The 27,176-nt window shown below is 42.9% G+C and overlaps 1 protein-coding gene across 1 annotated transcript in view; it reads right to left on the bottom strand.

The window, feature by feature from the left end:
* riox1 (ribosomal oxygenase 1) overlaps window positions 1-27,176 on the bottom strand; it is a 43,915-nt gene that overhangs the window by 2,456 nt on the left and 14,283 nt on the right. Inside the window, exons 3-13 of the mRNA XM_072512429.1 lie at window positions 26,159-26,298; window positions 24,552-24,651; window positions 17,514-17,627; window positions 16,235-16,341; window positions 14,067-14,174; window positions 12,561-12,595; window positions 12,267-12,445; window positions 10,232-10,336; window positions 6,381-6,525; window positions 2,932-3,052; window positions 90-189 (exon numbers count right to left, since the gene is read on the bottom strand). Of these exons, the coding sequence (XP_072368530.1) occupies window positions 90-189; window positions 2,932-3,052; window positions 6,381-6,525; window positions 10,232-10,336; window positions 12,267-12,445; window positions 12,561-12,595; window positions 14,067-14,174; window positions 16,235-16,341; window positions 17,514-17,627; window positions 24,552-24,651; window positions 26,159-26,298 (1,254 nt within the window). The remainder of the gene's footprint in view (window positions 1-89; window positions 190-2,931; window positions 3,053-6,380; window positions 6,526-10,231; window positions 10,337-12,266; window positions 12,446-12,560; window positions 12,596-14,066; window positions 14,175-16,234; window positions 16,342-17,513; window positions 17,628-24,551; window positions 24,652-26,158; window positions 26,299-27,176) is intronic.

Here is a 27,176-nt window from a genome sequence, read left to right as displayed (position 1 = left end):
ATGACTAAACTTGTGAAAGAAAATTTCAATGAAAATAAAAGCATTTTGTTTTATACTGTAGCAAATGAACTTAGGACAATTCATCTTACCTCCGGATCTATTTCTATACATTTTTCCTCCTCCTTGTGGTAGTCTCTGGAATTTTCTATTGTGTAGTACAGCAATATACTGCCGTTCTCGCCACATAATCTATGGAGGACAAGCAATGCAGATAATCCTACATAGATTAGCATTCTTTGTTCGCAAAGTCTGTACTAGAGAAATGGAACGGTCTTCTACATTTGCTAGTCAATTTCAGCACTAAGCTCTAATGAAATATGAAGCACCCTCCATTTTGTGTCAGCAAGATGTCATAAACACCACTGCTGACAAGTATCACTGCTGCAACATAAAACTATAGCCATCAGTAGTAAGAGCCTCCTCCGTGGAAACCTAGGTGTGGTAATTCAGTGCTTTTATGTAGAGGGTCCACAATTCCTAGTAAGTGAACGGCGCCTTTTCATGTTTATTTCCTAGTGGATTCATAATTGATAGAGAGAGTGGGCTGGACTGGGTTTAAACTGGTCTGAAAGAGGACAGCACATTTTGACAATCTACTGTGCCATCCTCTTTCCTCATTTGAAAAGTTACTGGGACCCATTACACACAAAGCTATAAATTATGGAGAAACCATTCAGCACAAGGAAAGAGTTGCTGTCTCTTAATTATTGTACTAATTTTACACTGAAAAGTACAATATTTTGGCTGCTTGAGGAGAACTGTCCTACACAATAGCATCAGAAACTTGTATCTCTAGATCCAGATGGCAACACAATCTCCCAACATAAGCCTTCCCCCAAAGGAGAATTAATGGAAACGGAAAACTCAAAGCAAACATTACAAGCTGATCAGTGCCAAAAACAGGAGGAAAAGGTAACACTTTGGACATAACATTTAATTAGATCTGAAGAGAGGAATGGTTTGGGCTGTGGGCTTCAACATTGCTTGATAATTGTTGGATGAAAAGTGCTGCAGGATGGATTACATTTGAACTTTCCCTGCTGTTCCACCTTGCCATTAATTAAACAATCATTTGAAGTAATTGCCCGGCAAAGATTCCTTTGGAGTCTAGCATGCTCCATCGACCAAGAGCTAGCAATCATCCCAACACTACCATGTTTACTGGATAAGCACTTCAGTGAGAAATGTGCATTCCTCAAACTCTGGCCTCGTATGCAGCTCCCACTTCCTTTGACTCACCATTGGCAACCGTGTCTTTGGTAATTCAGGCCCCAAGCTCTGGAATTCTCCCTCCAAAACTTCTGCATTTCTCCAAATCTTTCTCCTCCTATAAGACTTCCTTTGATGCTTCCCTCCTTCACCAAGCTTTTAATCATCTGTCCTAATACAGAGAGTCATGAACACAGCCCAGTCCATCACGCGAACCTGTCTCCCACCCATTGACTCTGTCTACACTTCCTGCTGCCTCGGGAAAGACCCCTCCCACCCGGCTTATTCATTCTTCCAACTTCTTCCATCGGGCAGAAGATACAAAGGCCTGAGAACACGCACGAACAGATTAAAAAACAGCTTCTTCCCCGCTGATGCCAGACTCCTAAATGACCCTCTTATGGACTGAACTGGTCTGTCTATGCATATTCTCTACTGTTGTAGCACTATACGCTGCATGCTTCACCCGATGTCTATGTATTTACATTTTGTATTTATCGTATGCCCTATGTTTTTCGTGTATGGAAGGATCAGCCAGGACTGTACACTGAACAATACTTTTCACTGTACCTCTGTAGATGTGACAATAAATCCAAATGTAATATTATCTTCTTTGGCTCAGCATGAAGTTTTATTTTGTTACACTCCAGGGGAAGTGCCTTGGACTGCTTTCCTATGTTAGGAACTATACAAGTATAGATGGTTATTGTTTATGGGGAGAATATTCAGTGGAAATCACTGCTTCCTTGCCTTTTTATGATTTAGGAAAACAGTGCATATCTCCATTCGGAAGGAAACCACAAACAAGTCAGGTTAGTAAAAGACCCAATTTTAATGCACCATCCGACTGCAAGTGCTGGCATTAACCCAACAGAAATTGGTGCGCATACACAGACATTTTTAAAGTTTTTCTATTAAAGATGCTGTACGAATGAAAGTTATCATAAAAGTTAGTACTTATGTTCTTAAAGATTTCCAACAGGCAAGCTTGGGAAAATTATAACAGGAGGGAGTGACAACTTTTGCAAGGAAAGCACTTCCCTGGAGAAGATCCTCCCATTTTGATCTATTTGTGAAAAGTCATACACAGCTTCCCAAAGAGCTTCCCCATGGCAATACATTTGTTTTAATGTGTAATGACTGTTGTAATGTGGCACCAATTTGTGTATGGCAAGGTTCCACAAACAGCGATGCTAATAACTGACCTGCTAATAACTGACCAGATATTCTGTCTTAATGCTGATGTCGGAGACATAAATGTTGGCCAGGATACCCGGGAGAACTTCCCTGCCCTTCTTCAAAAAAAATCACGGAAACTCTCCGGATCCTGGCCGGCACACAGCCCTCTTCCTCTGCAAATAATATTTTACATTTTCAGTACAGAATTCTTTGCTGAGTAATGACTGCTTATCACACTTCCATTTTATTCAAAACTGACTGACCAAACTTTATAGCCCCCAAATTGAAAAAGATGCATGGGAATGTTCAAAGATTAGTATTTCCTCTCAGAACATCTTCAGCAGCTTTGAACATTATAGTGGGGATGTATTTTATAAAATTATCTCTCTGTTTCATTCCTTTTTACCACAATAGTACTCAAGTCCCTGTAGATGCACTGATATCATATGGTAAGGCAAATCCATAAAAAGCACAACTGATGCGATTTCACGATGTGATTATTCTGAAACATGTTGCACAGACAAACAAGTAGAAATGAGAGACCTGCCAATGTTACTGCGAAGCATTCGTATCCGGGTACTTCCTCGTATCTGCAGAACAACATTGCGTGGCCCACCATCTCTCCATCGGGCTGGTGCACTGTACACAGTACATGCAAGTTCCTCTAGGAGAAAAAATGCAAATTGTCTCTAACACTGGGAAGATGCAGTTTTGCTTGTGTACAGAACATTACATGCTGAATCTTAAACACAGCTGATCTTTAATCTAAATTCATCTCTACACAGAAATAGTTAGGAAACGCTTCCCAGCAAGTGAACTTTCCATGAATGAGCCCCCAAGCAGATGCTTTGTAATTAACAGTATCTCAAGAGTACTCTAATGGATGGCAATTCTTTCAGGAGGCAAGGAAAGGTTAGGGAGAAAAGAAGAAGCTACGCTGACATTATGATGTGTAATCGTTGATAAACACAGGTAATCACTCAACTAATAGTTCTGTTTACTGGGAATAAAACAGCACCAACACCAAGATACTATCTACATTTACCTCAAAAGTGTTTTCAAGGCTCCTTCGTCAATTAGATGGATTTTCTGTATTTGTGGGTACAATATTAGCAAATAGATAGTTTGGCAAGCCAGTTTAACAGTATGCAGAAATGTGGTTCCAGCTTGCTTTCAACTTTGTTCATGTCATAAGTAAATTAGCCTGAGAGGCCACAAGACTGTGCAATCTCCAGTCCCTCCTTTGCCCAGTTTCACCACCTTGGTTTTTGTCTTTGTGCGATCTTTTCCATCAACTACCAAATCCTAAATGGAATAGTTCACGCATCTGCCTATCATCCTCCTGTTTGTACATGCAGCCATTGGCTAACCATTAGTCGGTCTAGAAATTTTACTTGGCAGAAAAATTAATTTCAGTAGTAGCTAAGCCAGCAGAATGACTTGGCTCCAACACCAACAATGGAGATCGAATAAAAAAGGGTAACCGGTGTCTCCCCCACCAAAAAAAAGTTAATTGGCGAATTAATGGATCCTTATTAAATAGGGTAAACCATATGATTAGACATTAGCATGGTGAGTAGCTCTCACAACAAACTTTAAAGGGACATATATACACAGGTGACAAAGATAATGATCCAAAAAGGATGAGCAATGAGGAAAAGCCTGGGAAGCAAAGTTTTACAATCTAGAGAGATGGCAGTCAAAAAGGGTAACTTGTTCCAGTAATGCAAGTTATCAAATGTCACAATCAGACAAACCAGAATATGAAAAAGCACCCTGTCTAGGCCCACTTCCCCACCATATCCCTGCAATTCCACCTAACCTGCACATCATTGGACACAAAGGGGCGATTTAGCATGGCCAATCCACCTAAACTGCACATTGTTGGACTGTGGTATTTTCTCTTATGAATGAGCAATGGGAGTACTAAAACTGGGGACATTTTCTGGTTTGCAGCATTAAAAATGAACTGTTAATAACATCAGAAGATGAGGAAAACATGCGGTTGTATCATTATTTTGAGGCAAAGTGGCAAAATGTTAAAGGATGCTAAATGTTAAAGCATTTCCTTAATCTTGTTTCAATAACTGTCCATTGGCAAAAGGCTAAATTTGTATTTATTACCCTTCCCCAGTCCATGAAAACGCAGTGGTGATCTACCCAAGGGCAGGTCCTCTGCTCATTTCTCCATGCCCTGCGCTTTCCTCTTCAGTTGATCGCAAGAGTCTCCCATTTTCAGCTGGAATGAGCAATGTGATTTGGGCAAAGAGTACACGAGGTAGTTTCTCTGTTGCCTTCCTCAATGTGCTTAACGGAAACACGTCATCTTCCCAAAGATCCTCCTCCTGTAAGAACAATAGAAATCCTACAGTGCAGAAGGAGACCATTCGGCCCATCGAGTCTGCACCAACCCTCTGAAAGAGCACCTTACCTAGGCTCACTCCCCCACCCTATCACTGCAACCCTATCTAACCTTTTAATAAATATTTTTATTCTCCCCCTTTTTCACATTTTCATCCAAATTTACACCCACCAACAATCAATCAACGGTAACAAATACAATGTCAATCCCCTGGCCAGCAATCCCTTCCTCCCACCAATCCCCAAACAACCCTCAACAACCATCAAAGAATAGGATTCAGAGATCCACCATCCACCCATATATAGTCACCAACAACGTAGTCCGAAACCTCCCCTCCCACTCTAACTACGCCCTCCCCCCAACCACCACCCAACCCCCCTAATGTTCGATGTTATCCAATTCTTGAAAGTTCACAATAAACAAAGCCCATGAATTGTAGAATCCTTCCATCCTTCCTCTCAACTCAAACTTCACCTTCTCGAGTGTTAAAAACTCCAACAGGTCCCCCCGCCACGCCAGGGCACAGGTAGAGAAACTGACCTCCACCCCAACAGGATCCGCATTTGGGCGATCAGCGAGGCGAAGGCTAAAACATCTGCCTCTGCACCCGCTTCCAACCACGGCCGATCCGATACCCCGAATATGGCCTCCAGAGTACCTGCTCAAGCTTCACATGTACCACCTTCGAAATTACCCTGAACACCTCCCTCCAATATCCCTCCAGCTTTGGACAGGACCGAAACATATGAACGTGGTTTGCGCCCCCCCCCCCCCCCCCCCCCCCCCCGGAACATTCACAAAGATCCTATAGCCCCTCAAAGAGTCGCCTCATCCTCACCTTTGTGATGTGCGCCCCATAAATAGCCGACACCACCCTCTTCTCCATTCCCCGTCGTCAGCACCTTCTCCAACAGTGTGGAGACTGGCGCTACCTGAAAGCTCTATATCTCCTTCTTAGTAAAATCTCGGACCTGCATATACCTGAACATTTCCCTGCCCCAACCCATGTTTCGGCCCCAGCTCCTTCAATTCCGCAAACCAGCCCCCTAGAAACAAATCCTTTAATGCCCTGACACCCTTCTCCTCCCATCTCCGAAAACTCCCATCCCACTTCCCTTGCTCAAATCTGTGATTCCCCCGAATCTGCATTTCCCTTGACCCCACCCCAGCCTAAACTGCCTCCAGATTTTCAACGTCGCTACTACTACCGGACTCCCTGAGATCGGGAGTGGCGCAACCCCATCAAACCTGCACATCGTTGGACACTAAGGGGCAATTTAGCATGGCCAATCCACCTAACCTGCACATCTTTGGACTGTGGGAGCACCCGGAGAAAACCCACGCAGACCACGGAAAGAAAGTATAAACTCCACACAGACAATCACCCAAGGCCAGAAATGAACCCGGGTCCCTGATGCGGTTTCCCCTCAAATTTCTAGCTCTTCTACAATCACCACCGAAAATCTGCTGGTTCCACCAGAGCTCGTTACCCTGAGCATGGGATCCTTACCTGGGCCTGGTTCAACTTGCAAAGAGGGCATAGATGACCATCCCAAGGTCTCAAGTTACCCGGTTACCCCAGCCCCCATGAAAACTAATTAATGAAAATTAATACAAATAAACAAATTACCTTTTGTAAGTACAGGGGGGAGACAGTCATGAATGTAACTTTTGGCTTTCTGATCAACAGCTGCGTCAATTGGTGCATATTTCAGCAACTTTCTCATTAAGTTATATATCTTCTTATTAAATGATTCCCTCCGTGGGTCATCTTCCTAAAAAAGAAAATTCCGATGCAGTCAAGCATTTACAATCACACCATTTATAGCCTGGATCTGCACTGGTAAGGCACACCCCGGACAATACCAGCAGCATCTCCATAATAAAAATACCTGCAAAATAGTGGAAAGACACAGCTCTCAGGCTCTGCTGAATTTTGTGTTGGCTGTTATGGTCAGGCATGGCTAAGCTACTCTCTCCATAGCCAACGAAACCTCAACTTCAGGGCTCACACAAGGTGTTGAAGGGTAGCTGAGATTTGTGGAATTGTACCTCAAGAACCTACACTTTAAATGGATGACAAAAAAAGTGCTTTGTCCTGGAAATACAACTGTACTGTAATTCGGTGATGCCTTGAGCTTGCCATTGGCAATAAAAACAAAAGTTACGTCTACCAGAAGAAAGGTTAAAAACTTTATATAAAGATTGAAAGAACCTTTCCGAGAAAGCACCAACTGCAAGACAATAGTGGCGACTGGTGTGACAAACAGCGCAGAGGGTTTTTCCAAGGTTGTGGTGCTTATCCAGTGCATGAACAGGGAAGAGAAAATAAGTTGGCGCTCATCAGAACACCATATGGAAAACGTTTACAGATCGTATTGATTATGATTGCTCAGTTTTACAACCGTCACATTCTTGACAATAAATTAGGAAGATGTTTTTGGTAACCAGAGGCAATTCTGACATGAAGCTTGCTTGATCTTAGAAACAGCATTCACATTTTCACACAGAAGAGAGGCCAGTTTTTCCAATGTTATGATGTTTTCATGGTACAAATTGATGCCAATTAACTCTAAAAGCTTTGTAATCTGACAAATGTAACCATTCAATTTATGATCAGATGAGGAGTCATACATAATAGGACTAAATGGAAACTGATTTGGACCAGTGCTTGAATTGTCCTTCTGCCTGGAACCAATATAATCTGTGCATTTACAGTCGGATTTTGCAGTTAAAGCAATTGAAAAATTACTTGCAGTCATTCATGACACAGGAAGAGGCCGTTCAGCCTATTAAGTCCATGCTGGCTCCCCCGCACCAATCCAGTCAGTCCAACTCTCCCAAATGAGCCTGGGAGCCCTGCAAGTTTATTTCCTTCAAGTGCCTGTCCAATTTCCTTCTGAAATTATTGATTATTTCCACATCCATCACCCTAGTGGGTAGTTCTTCCTCACATTTCCTCCCCCAGCATCTCCTGCTCAAAATTTTAAATCTGTGTTCCCCAAGTCCTTGTACAAGTGCTTTTTCTTGTCCACCTTATCGAAGCCCGTCATAACCTTGTACGCATCCATCAAATCTCCTCTGCTCCAAGGAGAACAACCCCAGTTGTTCCATAGAATTTACAGTGCAGGAGGCCATTCGGCCCATTGAGTCTGCACCGGCTCTTGGAAAGAGCACCCTACCCAAGGTCCACACCTCCACCCTATCCCCATAACCCAACAATCCCACCCAACACTAAGGGCAATTTTGGACACTAAGGGCAATTTAGCATGGCCAATTCACCTAACCTGCACATCTTTGGAGGAAACATCTTCCGGAGGAAACCGGAGCACGCGGAGGAAACCCACGCACACACGGGGAGAATGTGCAGACTCCGCACAGACAGTGACCCAAGCCGGGACTCGAACATGCGACCCTGGAGCTGTGAAGCAATTGTGCTAACCACAGCACTACCGTGCTGCCCGGTTAAGTTCCAACTTAACCTTGTAACTAAACACCCCGCAATCCCTGGAACAATTCTGGTAAATCTGCATGGCACCTCCGCAACTACTTTCAAATCCTTCCTAAAAAGTGCGGTGATCAGGATTGGATGCAATACCCTGGTTGGAGCCTACCCAGAGATTTATAATGGTTCAAGTGTAACCTCCTGCTTTTGTATACAATGCCTCTATTTATTAAGCCCAAGTTCTCATATGCTTTGCAAACCACTGTCTCCCTCTGCCCTGCCACCTTCAAAGATCATGCATATGCAATCAGATCCCTTGGTTAGTGCACACCTTTTTGGAATTCTGTTTACATTACTGAATTAATAGCCAAGTGGCTATAGTAACACACTGAAATCCCAGAGCTTGAAAATTAAACTGCCACCAAGATAAACTGTGTAATTGAATTCAATAAATTTGACAACTTTTGTGCCAGTGCCAGTAAATATTATATTAAAGGCTAAATTGTTTAAGAGAAACCCTGTTTCATAATGTCCTAAAAGGAAGGGACCTGACCTAACTTGTCTAACTGAAATGTTACTCTAGTCTTACAGTAGTAAGGGCGGCACGGTAGCACAGTGGTTAGCACTGTTGCTTCACAGTGTCAGGGTCCCAGGTTCGATTCCCGGATTGGCTCACTGTCTGCGTGGAGTCTGCACGTTCTCCCCGTGTCTGCGTGGGTTTCCTCCGGGTGCTCCGGTTTCCTCCCACAAGTCCCGAAAGACGTGCTGTTAGGCAATTTGGACATTCTGAATTCTCCCTCCGTGTACCCGAACAGGCGCCGGATTGTGGTGACCAGGGGCTTTTCACGGTAACTTCATTGCAGTGTTAATGCAAGCCTACTTGTGACAATAAAGATTATTATATTAAGTGGTTGCCTTTCAATATATTCAAGCTAGGACGGGTGAAACAGATTTTTGATCTATCATGCGTTAATAGAACCCAAGTCAATTGACGAAGTCCAAACCAAGACACAAAGCTGTTCTTTACTGAGGGAGTTTCTTGACTTTGGGTTCAATTCCCGCTTGGGTCACTGTCTGTGCGGAGTCTGCACGTTCTCCCAATGTCTGCGTGAGTTTCCTCCGGGTGCTCCGCTTTCCGCCCACAAGTCCCTTGTTAGTGCTTGTTAGGTGAATTGGACATTCTGAATTCTCCCTCAGTGTCCCCGAACATACGCGATAGTGTGGCGATGAGGGAATTTTCACAGTAACATTATTGCAGTGTTAATGTAAGCCTACTTGTGACACTAAGATTATTATTATTTAATCTCATAGCTCTCTCTCCCCTCATTTCCAGTGTCCCAACTGTCCCCTATTTATATGTGTTCAGAGTACTTAATTAAACAATGTCTTTCACCCGTGTACACTAACAATATCATTGACATACCATTAACACAAGGGAGTCAAGGGATATGGAGGGCAGACAGGAAACTGGAGTTGAAGCCACAATCAGATCAGACTCGATCCTATTGGAAGGCGGAGCAAGCTTGATACCTTACTCCAATTCCTTATGATCTCAAGATCAATCCCAAGGACAACTAAAGGCCAGCAATAAATAATGCCCAAGAAAAAATTTAAAAGGGCAGCACGGTGGCGCAGTGGTTCGCATTGCTGCCTACGGCGCCGAGGACCCGGGTTCGAATCCCGGCCCTGGGTCACTGTCCGTGTGGAGTTTGTACGTTCTCCCCTTGTCTGCGTGGGTTTCGTCCCCACAACCCAAAGATGTGCAGATTAGGTGGATTGGCCACGCTAAATTGCCCCTTAAGTGGAAAAAAAATAATTGGGTGCTCTAAATCTATAAAAAAAAGAAGAAGAAAATCAAATTGGAAAAAATGAATTGGATATTCTAAATTTATTTTAAAAAAGAAAACATTGAAAGAAAAATAATCAAAACACAACTTAAACACTGGTTTGTAAGCTTTGCTGATAATATTGGTTCTATTCTAAAACCCAAGGTAGATGAAACGTTAAAACACAGAAATGCAAAAGTGGACAGTTACCCGTTCAGAATTCTGTACTCCCATATATTCTAAGTAATCAAGAGGCAAGCCCTCACGAAATTCTACATCATCTTCTATCGCCAAGTCCAAGGCACCAGGAAAAAGCTGCAATTTGGAGAGAGATAAAAACAAAGCATATTTTAAGGATACGGTTCTTTAAAGTGAAAGATGAAGTGATGGGGAGAAAACATGCCCACTCATGACCAGGCCACGTGATCAATTTTCACAAATTACTTCTGCATTTCTTATACGCTAGCGTGAATACATTTAAAAACATGTACATCATTTGCATTTAGATGGATTAGTTACATCTGGAGACAATCTTCCTGCTGAGCAGGAAGTCTAACAAGGTCAAATTTACCATGCCTTCACCTCAACACAACTTGCTGTGAATAATGAAATTGGAAATTGCAGCGTATTTTGGCATTATTGCTAACTTAGGATGCATGCAAATGTAGAATCAATCAAGGCTGAAAACTAACTGATTCATAGTTGAGGACGTGCTTTGTGGAATGTGGTCTCTCATTCCATGAATGATCAAATAAATTTGCAATGATGTTGCAATAGCTCAATGTTGCCACCAGAGGCTGCTGCAGGATATCTCCAACTGCAGTTGCAACTTCACAGTAAACAGCATTCTCTTTATAATTAATTATCTTTGGATATACAGTGCCAGATCTTGCTGGATAACCAACCGTGTTAACGAAGCGCACGGGTGTGCAAGTGGGTCAGCAATTTTCAGGGATTTAAAGAAATGCCACAAGTTGCAAACCTCCAGAACTTGCTGGTTGATTTACGCTGCTGCGCCATTTTCATCACACAAACAGGGGGCTGGATTCTCCGCCGGCGGGATGCTCCGTTTTGCCGGCAGCCCGGGGGTTTCCCCGACGGCGTGGCGCTGCCCCACAATGGGAAACCCCATTGACCGGCCGGCGTAACGGAGCATCCCGCCGGCGGGGTGAAACAGAAATGTGGCGGGGCGGGACAAAGAATCCAGCCCCGGATCTCATCCTTAGCTTTCCCGTTATTTCTAAGGACTTCCTAGATTTGCGCATTAATTGCGTATTAAGCTCATTAAAAAAACATATTAAAGCCAAAGTCCCTCTATAACAATAAGATCATTGTTAAAGGAAAGCCAATTTCTCTGCCCTGGAAAGTGTTCCATCTCATTCCTCAGTTTTAAAATTCACTTTTCCTTGGACGTTTTGCTTTGAACTTGATTCGACTTGAAATCACCCATTTGAATTCAGCCCCCACTTTTCCATTATTCCGGTTTCTTTCTCAATCCTTAAATCTTATTGGTTAAGGAGATGCACCGTTGGTCCCTCCAGTCCCAAATGCCCACACTAAATGTTATCAGCTTGTACTTCCATTGTGCTACAGTGCAGAACTTTTTTAAGCTAAAGAGTGAAGGAAAAAGTCCAGCAAAGAGCTGCACCTCATGCATGTAAGGAGTACTCCGATGGGAGACTGGAGAGTGCATATTTATATGGTTGGTTATGATGGAATTCATGAGCTGAATTGTATTGTTCACCACCCTCCACAAAAGGACAGCCCACACTGGTATTATACTATGGGTGACCTGAACAAGCAGAGGGTGCGACTTCAGTCCCACCCTCCAGAGCTGCCGGCCAATCGGACTAGTCATCAGCTCTTGGCAGTTCCAGCAGCACCAGAAGAGAGTAGTGGGAATGCTGGGATTGTTGGTGAGTGGACCCAGGCAAGTTCTGGTTTTTTTGGGTGGGAGTGAGGTGGTGGGGGGGGGGGGGGGGGGGGGGGGGGGCGCACATCCCTCCGAAAGAATGTACACCATCCCACTTCCTTCATGCTCTTTCACCAACGTGGGCGAGTGAAATGGCCTTCCCACTCTCATCCACCTTTCACAGCCCAGTGTATGGTCTCACCCACCAGATTTGGCCCACTGATTAGCTGTGAAGTGGAGAATATTTAAATAGGATTATTTAGAAATCAAAGAATCATTTATGAAATGGTTTGCCACAGAACTCTTCAATAAATGTTCTAAATATCCACCTACTTTATGTAGCAGATCTCCCCAAGAGTTTTTCTGATAAGTTGAGAGGGTGATGTGGAGGGAATGTACTTCAGATGTGCAGGTTGCTTGGTGGGTGAAACCTCTCGGAAAGTACAGCATGTCCCCAGCTTCAAGCACTGTATCCATAATAGGAGAGCCCATTTCCTGCTGAGTAAAGTTACCTGGGGTAGATAGCGCAGAATAATCACATTTAAGGGCAGTTGTTGTGTAAAATGTCACCACAATATACTAAAATATATGAATCAAAGTTGTATACAGCTTTCTGAAAGTACTCACGGCTTGAAACATTTGGAAGAATTTCTTCATTTGATCTGTGAATGCACCAAAATGCACAATAATATGCACTATTTGTAACATATAAAAGTAAAGTAACATCCATTTGCTACAGTAAGCCTAACATTAGTCTGAAGCACAATATCAATGGGGCTTTTCTTATATTTTCAATTCATAAGATAATTTACATACACTAGGCATTGAGGCCAGGAGCTTCACACAGAACAGACAATCATTCTAGGTTACAGTTTTACTTCACATATTAACTTTTTACAGTGCAGCATAAACAACAGCTTTCAAGTGATTCACCGTTGTTCCTATCTTCTCAGATAGAAATCATAGAATTTACATTGCAGGAGGCCATTCGGTCCATCAAGTCTGCACAGGCCCTTGGAAAGAGCACCCTACTTAAGCCTACACCTCCACCCTATCCCGGTAACACCACCTAATCTATTTTTTTTGGGACACTTAAGGGCAATTTAGCATGGCCAATCCACCTAACCTGCACATCTTTGGACTGTGGCAGGAAACCAGAGCACCCGGAGGAAACCCACGCAGACATGGGGAGAGCATGCAGACTCCACACAGACAGTGACACAAGCCGGGAATCGGACCTGGGACCCTGAAGCTGTGAATCAACAGTGCTGACCACTGTGCTATCGTGCCACCACGGGGCATAGTGATCCAAAGGAATTACTCAGATATGACTGTCCCTCAAAAGCCTATAGTGTGGTAAAGTGTGATGTGGCCACCGTACACATATAACTGTTAGCAAAAGCATCTTTATCTTTTTGTCAATGGAGTTAACTGTGATGGCAATGTAGAATAATAGGAAAGACGGTGGTGTTGTGGCAATGTCACTGGTCCAGCAATCCAGGGGCCCAGGCTCTGGGGGACACGGGTTCAAATTCCTACGGCAAAGGGTGGAATTTAAATTCAATTAATAAATCTGGAATATAAAGCTAGATTCAGTGATTGTCATAAAAACCCTTTTGGTTCAGTAATGTCCTTAAGGAAAGGAAATCTACCATCTTTACCCGGTCTGACCTACATGTGAAAAGCCACAGCCATGTGGTTGACTCTGACTGTCCTGTGAAATGCTGTGGGCAATTAGGGATGTGCAACAAATACTGGCGTCACCAGTGATGCCCACATCCCATGAAAGAATAAAGAATCTCAGCGATACCTTTTTTTAAAGCGGGAACTTGCTGCTTTCAACAGAGACTCTCTGGGATGCACCCCGTTAATGATAATATTGGAGTGGACCAACAATGAGACAAAAATAATAAGGTGCAGCTAGTCTATCACTTACACAATTAAGCTTTGTCTGATCAATTGGGAAGGGGGTGGAAATTAACCACCAAGTCCTTTCTATAGATTTCCATTCATTCCAAGTTTTGAAATGAATGCTGGGTAGTTTCAGTGACAGAAATACCATGTGCCTTCAGGTCAAGCAGCTCTAGGTGGCAGCCTTTATAGTGTCTTATGGACAGATCGCATTCTACATACCTAGGATCATAGACACGCCAGCTCTTTTTTCCTTCTAGCTGAATCACAAATGCTTCAATATCATCATAATGTGGTGCAAATCCCTGGTTCCCAGGAGGAGTCAGATAACTTCCACAAGAAAACAAAAAGATGAATATAAAAACATCTTCATGGCAGCGCAAAAGCAGATTCATTAAAACTGAATTTGGCACTTTTAACAATTCCCAGTGGATAAGAAATTTCCAACAATGGGAACTGAATGAGAACGAACTTGGCAGAAGGTCCAAAAATATAATCATTTTTAATAAAATAAAATACGGAAGTAATATCTGCTTATTCAATTAAACTAATATTTCTACACAAAACAAAGAGAGGTGGGAAGAGAAGAATTAGCTCTAGTCGCTTCCAGTAATTTCATTTGCTACAGGCTACAAGACAGGGTGGTCGCAAAAACTGTGAAGCTAAGGCAATGTTCGCGGAAGCCAGCTGTTTTCAAATAATTAATTTACTATTTTATCAAAAACAAAACAGCTAAAAATGTATTGCCTTAAGTCCATTGTATGAACAACATTACACCTCTGATGAGATAAGCAAAATACTGCAGATGCTGGAATCTGAAACACATCTGATTATAGGACTCGAAGTGAGAAACAAAATATAAAATATGGCTGAATATTTTCATGGTTCACGGAGGCAGCTGGCCGTTCAAATCATTAGCTTCCTCCACTGGTCAGATTTTGGTAGGCCAGGCGTGTGAAACCCAAAGTGTGCAGAATAGACTTGTTAAGAGCAAGTCTGAAATGTGTGCATTTTTTTGGACAGCCAACTGTGACACCTTTGAGGGAGGTACGGTGCTCTTTGTAATTGCTAAAAGTAGGCAGAAATAGGTGTAAAAAGTGCATCAACACATTAACTGTTAAGCTCACTGGAACGGTCACTAGTCCTGTCAAAATCAACTGGCAAAAGCAGGAGGGTCTGCCAAATGGAGCTGTCAAGGTACTTAAAAGTCCTGCCCTTTATACCTTTTAAAAACATTTCTGGAGCGTTAAAAAAAATCATTGCTTGCTATTTCATTCTGTCTGCTGACAGAAACCTCAGGGTTAGGGTTAGTGCTGTACAACTGATTTCAGTCATCCATTACCACAGTGATGTGTCTGCCATTTTGCAATTTGATTGACAGCTGCAAATGGTTATAGGCTCTTTGAAGTGGGATCATGTATCCAAAGCTTGCTATTGTAAGAGATTGTACACTTGAATAAAATGTTTGTAGTTAGTGAAGGAATGTAAACGTAGTAAATGGGTCTTCATGAATGCCAGTACATTTTTCGATATAATGAATAGATACTAAAACTTTATTTTATCTCAACTCTGCGTGGGTCCCGAGGTCTGCACATGATGGATACTGGGTGAGTTGGCATGGTATGTGTATGGGCAAACGATAGTGGGTGGGAGGCATGGGTTGGCATTAGTTGACAATAAGTTGGCATTAGGGCTAAACAGGACCATGGTGAAGGTTGGTCAGTTGGCAAGGAGGTTACAAGCGGTTAGGGGATGGGCCCCATGGGTTGGCATGGATGGGGCAGGAGGAGTGTGTGGGGGTGTTTCATGTATTTATTTTTGACCCTGTGTCAGAGCCCGGAGGGTAGGACTTCCGCCAACCTGCCGTTGAAACCCGCACCTTGCTCAGTATTTCCAATGTCGCCTACCCTGACGTCTAATATAGCCTAATCATCTGGACCAAAAATCTGATGACCAGGCTGCAATTTTTAAAAGTTGGACTCGTGGCGTTCTCCTGCACACCTGACTCATGGATGTAAATCCAGGCCCAAATCTCAATTTGTGCAGTAGCTTTGCGTTTTCTTCAATACAGAGTTTAACGGTAATTGGTGAAATTACAATAACCTCCTGCAAATCCTACGGAATGTGAAACAGAAAAGAAAACCCCTTTCTATGTTAAAATACACCAATATTTTACCTTAATTCATCACTAAGGTTTGAAACGTAATTGACATTGGAATTTTTCAAAAGTAAAATGATACGTTGTGTGAAATACAATGACCACTAGGTATTTGAGTGGTTACATTTTGGTTTGCTATTGTTCAGTTCCCCTTTTAACAATTTACTGGATTTTTTCACATGTTTATTACCAGATAACAACACAAAAGCAAAAGAAAAATACAGATACTTGCACATTAGCTCCAACCATGCTCCCAAAAGACTCCTGAAGAATGGACAGTATATTCCAAACAGTGCCAGAAAAGGTTTGAGGATTCAGCAGCCGCAAAGAGCATCCATTCTGGAAGCAGAAAAATACATTCTATTAAATAGTTAATTCCCTGACAAGCTCGACTCGCTCTATAAAAAGAATGGTGTCGCAAATCATAAATAGCTCCTGGAAACCCAGCAATAAAAAAATCGTTGATTTGAAAATTGTTTATTACCTATATTCATCACTGCCTCAAACACAATTTTAAACACGCATGCCTAATGACAACATTTCTGTCAATATGGCAGGTGAACAACTTGTAAAAGTCTCTAAAGCAGACCATATCTAACCTGCACTGGGTCAAATAGTCAACTCTTTACTATGTGCTGGCATAAATAAATGGCCGAGTTCCAAGCTGACAAGCTTAAAAATTGAAATTGCACAGCAGATAAGTCTGCATCTGGGGCCATTTGCCTCTGGGACTTGGGTTTCAATCCAGTCTGACCTGATGGGACAGTCTCCTGGCTTTAAATGTCCTATTGAAAATTGATCTGTATAGTCACAAATCAGGAGGGACAGAAATAGGCAAACTCACTCGGAGGCCACAGGATTGCTCACATGCAAGCGAGTTAATTAGCAAGGGTGACCATCTGGACAAAGTATCAGAGAACTGGCAAGAAGACTACATTTCATCCACAACCAGTATCTGAAAAAATCATGCTTCTTGAAACGCAACAATATTTACCGATACCTTGCTTCACAGCATGAAAAGCTACGTCTTACCAATTCCAGTCATGATTTTACTGGTGGGGAAGGGGACAAGATAGCAGAAAGCTGGAGATTCACTCCAGTCTTAAACCAGAGCATTGTGGCATAGGCTTGTACAAGAGTCTTTCTTCACATCTCCCAAGCCACAATTGGTTGACTTTTTAAGATCTTGCTGATCTGTCAATTGGAGAGACCTGGACATACTGCAGAGTTCAGACTGACGTTAGTTTGAAGGAATATACTACCCAACTCATTCAAATTCTTTTCACTAAAAGTAATTTTCCACTAGCTCTTACCAGAAATCTCACATTGGTCTTCTTTAATGGGGAGAAAATAGAGCACTACCAAATTCTCCTCACTCAGACACCTTTCACACATTTGAAACCAAGAACAAATGTATTTACATTTTTTGTCCCCAGTTTGGAATAATCTCCACTTTCTGGCTGTTAGGCCGCCTCCAAAAACACAAGCATTCAGCATCAGTTACTGCTTACCTTATAAAAGTCCCACACCACTACAGGTAATGCCCTGCCAGTTGGAGTATGGGTTTCCTTCTCCCCATCAAAATAACTTGTTACATCCAGGTGTACGCCAAAATTAACATGGTCCTTTAAAATAACAAATCAATTTTAAAACAGTGCTTGAAATGGAGACAGAGCGAAACAATTCCATGTTACATACGTATTCAGCTATTGAAGACAATGCAGTGGTAGATTTATTCAATCAGTACAGCACTAATGCTTACAGCTCGGGCATTTGAATGAATACAATTTTCCCTCTACACACAATGGTTGGTAAAACCTAATACGGTATAGCATTTAAGGCTAAGAATGAAATTGGAAGTGGCGTGATATGTGGGGTGAAAGTACAATATGATTAATAGGGTGTAAATGCTTGCAATCAGTACTTCGAACTGTCAGAATTGTTATTTTTGAGGAGTTTAATTGGTGCAATACACATCTAAAAAGAATAGTAGGTTTTGTTTCATTTTCTCTTCCATTTTCATAGCATAGAATGATACACAGCGCAGGAGGCCATTTGGTCCAGCATGCCTATGCTGTCATGCTATCCATCTATTTAACCCAATCCCCTGCTCTTTCCAGAGGGTGCTGCAAATATTTCCTTCCAGGCCAATATCAGATTTCCTTTCGGAAGTTATCACTGTGGCGGCTTCCACCAACATTTTGGACAGTGCGTTGCGGATGGCCGGGATCTTCCGGGTAGCGGCAATGATCGTTGGATTGCTGCTGCGCTCACTCGTAAATTTTCCAGCCTCAATGCCGCTGTGCATTTTACTATGGTCTTCCAAACCAGGCTGTCAAACAAATGTGCAGCGCAGTGTTATTGTTGGAGCAGAGTAGAATCTGGGAAAGGACATGCTTCCTTTATACGGCACCAGCTGTCGCATGATAATCTTAAAGATCCCAAGTACAGGACTTCCGGTGGCGGCTATGAGGAAGTAGGTCGCACGTTTGATGGCTCCCGCTTCGGTCGGACTTTTGGACCTTTTCCCCTGACTTTTTTGCGCTTTTGAGCGCGGAACTGGAAAGCAATAGCACTCAGGCACAGGACCCATACAGAATTGTATGGACCTAAGAAGCCGAAGGGACCGTAAACAGCAGAAGAAGTGGTCGAGTAAGGGCACAGCGGAGGCTGTGAGAGAGACCAGCACAGCTGGTGTTCAGAGCAAGGCGCCAACAACCCAGCCCACAATGGAGCAGCTGCTGCAGACTATGCAGGAGGGCTTTTTGGCTCGGAAACGTGACAACTTGGAGCCGTTATAGAAGTCGATTGACTGGATGGGAAAAAGGCTGGATGATCAGGCTGAGAAGCTCCAGCAGTTGGAGAAGTCAGTGGAGGAGCAGGCTGACTTTCTTCTTTTTGATGTATGTATCTTCTTTTTTTTTTGTGTCCTCTTTGCGTGGTGTACCTGAATGTTTCCTGTTTGGGCTCTTTGATTAGTTGGAGTTTGGCTGGGGGGATATTAGTAAAGAAAACAGTTAAAAGGGTTGGGTTAAAATGGATGCTTCAGGGGAACTTTGTGCAATTTCTTTCTGTGTTTGTAAGGGAAAGACTGAAGAGGGCCTGTTATTTCTTATCTTTTTGTTTCTTGTTTAACTTGAATGGTGCTATTGTGGGGGTTGTTTATGACTTGTATAGAGTGTTTGCTTAGGTACGGCTGATCTGGGGAAGTGGTGTGGAGGGGTCGGGGGAGGGGAGACTGGGAACAATGGGTGGGAGACGTGATGGTGCCGAGGCTGGGAGCCCCAGGCTAGCTGAGTGCAGCTAGTCAACGGGAGCCGAGGTGGGGGGTGTCCATATAGTTAGATTAGGGCAGGGGTTAGGTGATAGGATGGTGTTGCTAGGGGTGGAGTTGTTCTGCTGACGGGAAACTGGGCCTGGTAACAGTGAGGAGGTCATGGGTGGAGCCGGTCAGGAGACGGGCCAGATGAAGCGCGACACATGGCTGGGGAGCTGGCCAAGGAAAGGGGATGACTGATCGGCAAAGGGGGGCCCCAACCAGGCTGATCACCTGGAATGTTAGAGGGTTAAACGGACCAGTGAAGAGGCCGCGTGTGTTTGCGCATCTGCGGGTTCTGAAGGTGGACAGTCTTGCTGCAGGAGACGCACCTGAAAATGGCAGACCAGGTTAGGTTAAGGAACGGCTGGGTAAGTCAGGTCTTCCATTCGGGGCTTGATTCTAAGAGGGGGGTTGCGATCCTGATTAATAAAAGGGTACAATTTGAGGCGGAGGGCAGTCGTGGATGGGGATGGTAGGTTCGTTATGGTGAGGGGTAAGCTCGAAGGGGTGTGAGTAGTCCTGGTCAGTGTGTATGCCCCTAATTGGGACAATGTGGATTTTATTCAGAGGATGCTAGGGAGGATCCCCGACTTGGACTCGCGTAAGTTGATCATGGGCTGGGACTTTAATACAGTCCTGGACCCGAGCTTGGACCAGTCATGCTCAAGAACGGGCAGGTTGCCAGCGATGGCAAAGGAACTGAGAGTGTTCATGGAGCAAATGGGGGGGGGGGAGCAGATCCGTGGAGATTTAGCCGGCCGATGGCGAGGGAGTTCTCGTACTACTCCCACGTCCACAAGGTGTACTCCCGAATTGACTACTTTGTTGTGAGTAGGGACCTGCTGGCCGGAATGGTGGGGGCAGAATATTCGGTAATTGCCATATCGGACCGTGCTCCGCACTGGGTAGACCTGCAGTTTTGTAAGGACAGCTTTCAACGCCCACCATGGAGGCTGGAAGTTGGACTACTCGCGGACGAGGTGGTGTGCGAGAGGCTGAGGAAATGCATGCAGAATTACCTGCAGGTGAACGATACAGGGGAAGTCTCGGCAGCGGTGCTCTGGGAGGCACTGAAAGCAGTGGTGAGAGGGAGCTGATTTCAATCCGGGCGTACAGGGACAGGACAGATAGGGCAGAGACGGCCCGACTGATTAAGAAAATCCTACGGATGGAAAGGAGTTATACGGAATCCCTGAGGCCAGAGTTACTCAGGAAACGACAGAGGCTGCAGGCCGAATTTGGGGTGCTGACTACAGGCAAGACCGTAGAGCAGCTTAGAAAGGTAAAAGGCGCGATTTATGAGCATGGGGAGAAGGCCAGTAGAATGCTTGCGCAGCAACTAAGGAAGAGGGAAGTATCTAGGGAAATAGGGAGGGCAGTGGATGGGGAAGGTAAACTAGTGGGTGATCCAGCAGGGTAAAGCCCCGGGGCCGGACGGGTATCCGGTGGAGTTTTACAAAACATTTGCAGGGATAGTGGGCCCGGTGCTGGTCAGGGTCTTTAACGAGGCAAGAGACAGAGGGAGTTTACCCCCGACAATGTTGGGCTCACCTTCGTTATTATTTGCTCTTTTAAATACCTACTGAAACTCTATCTGTTTTTATATTCCCAACTAGCTTTCTCTCAAGACTCTATTTTCTCCCTCATTTTATTTTAGTTCTTCTTTGCTGCTTTCTCATATTCTATTCAATATTCTGACCTGTCACTAATCTTTGCAGAATTGTATGCTTTTTCTTTCAATTTTATACTATCTTTAACTTCCTTAACTAGCCACAAATCGTGGGTCCTTCTCCTGGAGTCTTTCTTTCTCACTGGAATGCATCTTTGCTAAATGTTGTGAAATATCTCCTTAATTGTCTGCCACTTCCAACTCTAGCCTTATCTACTGCACACACTGTCCCTTCCTGTCATGCTCGGAGTATCATTACCCTTTTGGCAATTTTGCTCCTTTGCCGTGTCCTCTCCTTTTAATTTATCACATCTTCCCTCACTTGGATCCCTGGCCCCCATTATTTAGTTTAAAGCCCTCTCTACTGACCATTTCCCAGTTCACTTTAGCCAGTTTTGCCTTCACACCCTCATAATTGCCCTTTTATAAGTTTAAAACATTGACCTTGGACTCACTCTTTGCTCGCTCAAACTCCATGCAAAATTCGATCATGTTCTGCACCTGAAGTGCTGTGAACTGCAAGGCTATGGACCAAGTGTTGGAAAGTGGGCTTAAAATAAGCGTCTGGTTTATTTTCTTCGGCCAACACAGACACAGTGGACTGAATGGTCTCTTTCTGCATCGTAACTTTTCTATGGTTCCAAGAGCATCGCTACCTAGGGGTGCCTTTGCTAAGAGGTCATTAATTAATCTTGTCTCAATGCACATTACCAGATCTAGAATAGCCTGCTCTCTGCTCTAAGGAACAGTCCCGAAAACGTCATAAACTCCTCTTCCAGGCTACCAGCACCAATCGGATTTGTCCAATCTATGTGCAAATTAAATTCACCCTAAATTCACCCATGATTATCACTCTACCTTTCTTACAGGCCCACATTACATTTTCCTCTATACACCATCTTATAGTTAAGGGACCTATAAAACTATTCCCTCAAGTAACTTCCTAACCTTTGTTATTTCTTAACTTTACCCTAACTGATCCTACATCTTGATCTTTGGAACCAAGGTCATCTCTTTCTGCAATATAAAGGTTATTCTTAATTTACAGAGCTCCCTTCCACTTTTTCCTAGCTTCCTGCCTTCCAAAATGTCACGTACCCTTGAATATTCGGGTCCCAATCTTTGTCATTTCGCAGTCATATCTCTAATGGCTTTCAGATCATTCATATTTATTTCTGTTTGAGCTGACAATTCATCCATTTTGATAGGATTGCTATGTGCATTCAGATGCAGAGTTTTTAATTTTGCCTTTTTATCATATTTCCAACTCTAGCCTTATCTACTGCACACACTGTCCCTTCCTGTCACACTCTATGAGTATCATTACCCTTATGGCTATTTTGCTCCTTTGCCCTGTCCTCTCTTTTTAATTTCTCACATCTTCCCTCACTTGGGTCCCTCGCCCCCATTATTTAGTTTAAAGCCCTCTCTACTGTCCTAGTTACACAACTCCCCAGAACACTGGTCCCTGTACAGTTCGGGTGAAGACCGACAGTGCAGCTCCACTTTCCCCAGTACTAATGTCAGTGCCCTATAGTGGGTGGGGATACACGAGATGGGTTAGTTGGGTCAGGAAGGTAGCTGGGTGATCAGAAAGGTAGTCAGGTCAGGAGGATAATCATGGTGGGTCAGGATTGTTGGGGGAGGGTAGTATTTGTGTGGTTACCCAGATGTTTGACATGGTTTTCATTTTTCTAACATTGCCTGGGTAACTACCCAGATAAGTATTGCAGATCTGCCCGAAGTCTCTGACTCTTAGGAACTTGGAGACATTTGTGCAAGGTCCTGGGAGGCTGGGGAATTGCTCGTCGCAAGCTGAAACTTCTCGGGCAATACCCATGTAGGTCAGTACACAAGGACATCCACAGGGTCCCGAAACGTTTCTTCGGTCATATGTCTGTCTCAGATGATGCAGAGATTGAAGATATGGCCCTACAACAACTCAGAGCATTTTGTTTAGCTTCTCACTGGTTATTTTTAGTGTCCTCGTTACTGACCCTTCTGTCACTGGAAATATTTTCTCTATTTACTTTATCAAAATTATTCAACACCTCTATCAAATCTCTTCAACCTCCAGCTTATTTTACAATGGGTTCTCCTATTATCCTCTCATTCTCAACATACCCCAAAATGGCAACCCTGTTTAATAGACGTCAGATCATTTTACTGCACTTTCTCATAAAAGGTAGAATTTTAAAAGCACCAGTACTCAACTTAATACGGTACGAAAAATTTCCACAGTTAACATTTAACTTTAGGATAAAAACACTATGGTAGTTCAGAAATGTAATCTTAGTTACAAGTGTAAAAACATTGCTAGAGAATTGCTTTTTAAAATTGTACAGCTGTGGTATGAATAATGACACTACCTTCATTCTTGTCTTTGAGTGAGATTAGGAAATAACAATATTCAATATAACTGGCAGTGGAGAAGCATCGACATTTTGTGAAAATGTTCTACTCGGATCTGACTTTTCCCATAATGGGAGTGAATGTGAAGTGATCCGGTAAATTGAAAAACTGTGCTTGAATAGGATCGTGTTTTGATCAGGTAAGTCCCAGGTGAACATTACAGCTGCATTAAGAGACACTCCACATTTAGTAGAATTGTAAAGGCTATCTAATTACCTGTAAAATATGGATTGCATACGAACCCATCCCTTCCTCATCCCATTCTGCAGATAGCAGAGTCCAAACAGTATTGAAGAAAAATATCCCAGTTTTTTTCTCCGACTATTTAAATACTGACAAATATCCCCACTCGCTCATAAAAGGCAAAGCATAAATGCCAGTGTAATATTTTTAACATAATTCTAGTTGCAAGTAAGAAACTGTTTCCACTGGTGGAAGAATCGAGAACCAGAGGACACCGATTTAAAGTAATTGGCAAAAGAAGCTATGATGACACGAAGAAAAATCTTTTTCCGTTGTGAATTGCTAGCATCCTGCCAGAGCGGGTGGTGGAGGCAAATTCAATTGTAGTTTTCAAGAGAACTAGATAATTATCTGAAGAGGAAAGATTTGCAGGACTATGGGGAAATGGTGGCGGTGTGGCACTAGGCTATTTGATCTTGCGGAGAGATGGCAATACAGGACAGCCCAATGGCCTCCTCTGTGCTGTAACCATTCTATGGCCAACGTTAGATAGAGTTATAATTTTTAAATGGCAACTTGAAAGAGAACCATACACTGGATTTTATGCTTCAGCATGTGTGTATGTGTGAGAGAGTTGGGGGGGGGTATATTGGATACTCTCCCACCCATGGATCTACTGAGGCCCGTAAATGGTCAATTGGTGGTCACTTAAGGACCTCTTCCATCCCCACCATCATTTTACCCGTGGAATAGGAAGGTCCACGCTTTGCGGGAGTTCCAGCTGCTTTAGCTGTGTGGGCAAGGGGTGGACCTCTTTTGGGTGTTCATTCACAGGCATTCCCACCAAGAAAATCTCCCCCCTCCCAATTTAACCCCTTCCCCACACCCCAAATTTAATTCACTTGCTTAACTAGACTGCTTTATGGTGCTCAGAACTTGCAAAGTAAAGTTATTAAATGGGTTTACCTCTCTCAAAATTCTGTCAAAATCTTCTGAGGAGAATAATCCTTTGTAGTAATTGCTATTATGGCGCCTAATCAAAGCTGGGGTCTTTTCCCAAATGTCGCTGAAATAAAGAAATCCAAAAGTCAAACTTTCATTTTGCAGGTATTTTAAAAACGTTTTTGATGTGCTTAAATGCTTCCTGCAATTAACAGCTATTTTCAATTCATTTGCTCAACTCAAACAAGACAATGACCCCCCCCCACCCCAATTCAAATGCTGTCCTATTCGGTTATTGTAAAAGTGCCAACAGACTGCTGACAACCTCCTCCCCACATTGTAAAAATTGATTTGCAACTTCACTTTTCCAGATGTGGCCTTCCCATTTGTCAGAGAACTTTGCAAGGGCCACCAGGGTTAAATAAGAAGTCTTACAACATCAGGCTAAAGTCCAACAGGCTTGTTTTGAATCACTAGTTTTCGGAGCACAGCTCCTTCCTCAGGTGAATGGGCCACCAGGATTAACATCGTATAAATTCAGTCTGTCTGCTGTCCACATGGGATAGGGTCCAACAGCAACAATAGCTATTCCAGATAGTAACCACTACTCCAGGTAGTAACCACTACTCCAGGTAGTAACCTCTTTTTGGACGAGGAATCAAGTTAACTTTGTGCATATGGTATTATTAGATTCCTTTATGGTAATGATCTAGCAAACATGGCTTTGGAAAGAGAATCAGAGAGATTGTGGGGAACAGATTCAGGAATACCTCCAAACCTGCTCTGGTTTAAAATAGAAACAAGCACTTTTGTGTTGGGTTGATGTTGAGTTTCACAACTTTTTTTGAACAATGTAAACGCTGGGCGTCTCCTGCACATCACAGGGAAGCTAATCTCCCCTCCCGAAGATCCAGCCATGAAATCACACTGCCACAGGGATTAGAAGGCTTGCAAGGAGTTACACCATGGTGGAAAATATGGAGAGCTCTGCTTCTAACCTTTGCAGTGTTGTGTTCCAGAGCATCAGCATTACAGTGCACTTTGGAGAGTTTGGCTATTCTGTGGGATGCTGCAGCCAGATCCTAACAATGAAAGGATTAATGTTCATAGCCTTTGTAGCTGTAGTGGGAGTTCAGTCTGCTACGGTGCAGACTCTGTTCGATCGAACAGACGGAGATTTCCAAGCAATTAGCAAGAAATGAAAATGGTCTAATGATGAATCAAAACACAAATCATCCGTGGACTACTCTTGTATAATCTTAGAATTTACTGTTGCTGGAGCACGAGGAGAGGATCACTCACCCAAGAGTGATCCAATTCCAGGAAGATTGACATAAACTGGTAAAACTAAAATAGATCTTTTTTTAAAAAAAGAGGCTTTTACTTTTCCATACAAGAAATGCAATTACTCTTACACTGCAACAATTACAACCTTTATCTAAAATGCAAAAAATTGCAGCATTAAAATACAATTTCAGGGAAAGCTGCCATACAGCATAACCCTCTGACAATTACAATTTCAAAGAACTGCTAATTTGCAAATGACCTATGACAGTTAATTTATTTCACTTCAAGCCAGTTAAGAGAGGATATTTTAGGCATCATTATGTTAAAGATTACACTCCACATACCTGAAAAACTTTTTTGGAGCAACTGGTGCTATTAACCATTCAAAGAGTTTAGCCGATCTTTCCTTACTGTTCTGTATGTGACGTAGGTCCCGAAGAAGTATTGATAATGACGGTCCAGTCCAAGGTCTTGAATCTTTGCTCTAAGCAGGGGTGAAAACTGCACCTTCATTATCTCGTTAATGCTATATTTTTGCTCTAGAAGAGACTACACATTTTTACAGATTTCACATTTTGAAAACTACACATCTTGTGGTGCATTTCTCTGTCAACTCCAATCCTTTTTTTGAGAAAACAAGGTGATGCTTTTGGTCTTCATTAGGGTGGGAACACTGATGCTGCAGAACGAAATAGCAAGGGAGAAAATTGCCCACTCCTTTGCCCATCAGTACACTCTAGCTATACCACAGCAGAGCACTCATAACCATTCTATTAACTATGTGAAATCTTTGCAATTCCTTCACAAGTCATTCTTATGTCCTCTTCAATGGAGAGGGCTTAATATCAAATGACCACCATCAATGCACAACTATCAGGAACTGATGTTGAGCAGTTTAAATAGTTAGATCAGGTAGATTGATATCGGACACTGTTAAATGGATTTGAACAAGTCCCAGAGACAATGCTCCAACTCACTAACTTCCCCACACAAAAAGTAAACTATCTTACAAAGGTACAATTTATTTATATTTGTCATATGGCTCTGTAAATAGCTTTCAGTGAGTCAGAGCAACATTCTGTAACTAATTTTACTCAGTGATTCATATTTTGCATAGTTGTGATGTTTGTGTCTAACCTTTTTTTTAAACAATGAAGGGCAATCAATTAGGTACACTGTTCAACACTATCTAGATCAAACTTTGATGCAAGATTGCCACCTTGATTTCCAACTGTTTTACATGATGGCTCATCAACCAGTTTGAAAGCTTAATTGCAAAGGCTTCTCCTGCTCTCAAACTGTTATCTCTGGAGTCCCCAAAGAATCTATCCTCGGCCCCCTTCTAATTTTCATTTACATGTT

The sequence above is a fragment of the Scyliorhinus torazame genome, chromosome 1, assembly GCF_047496885.1.
Source record: "Scyliorhinus torazame isolate Kashiwa2021f chromosome 1, sScyTor2.1, whole genome shotgun sequence".
Classification (NCBI taxonomy): Eukaryota; Metazoa; Chordata; class Chondrichthyes; order Carcharhiniformes; family Scyliorhinidae; genus Scyliorhinus; species Scyliorhinus torazame.
This window is presented reverse-complemented; position numbering and strand designations above follow the sequence as displayed.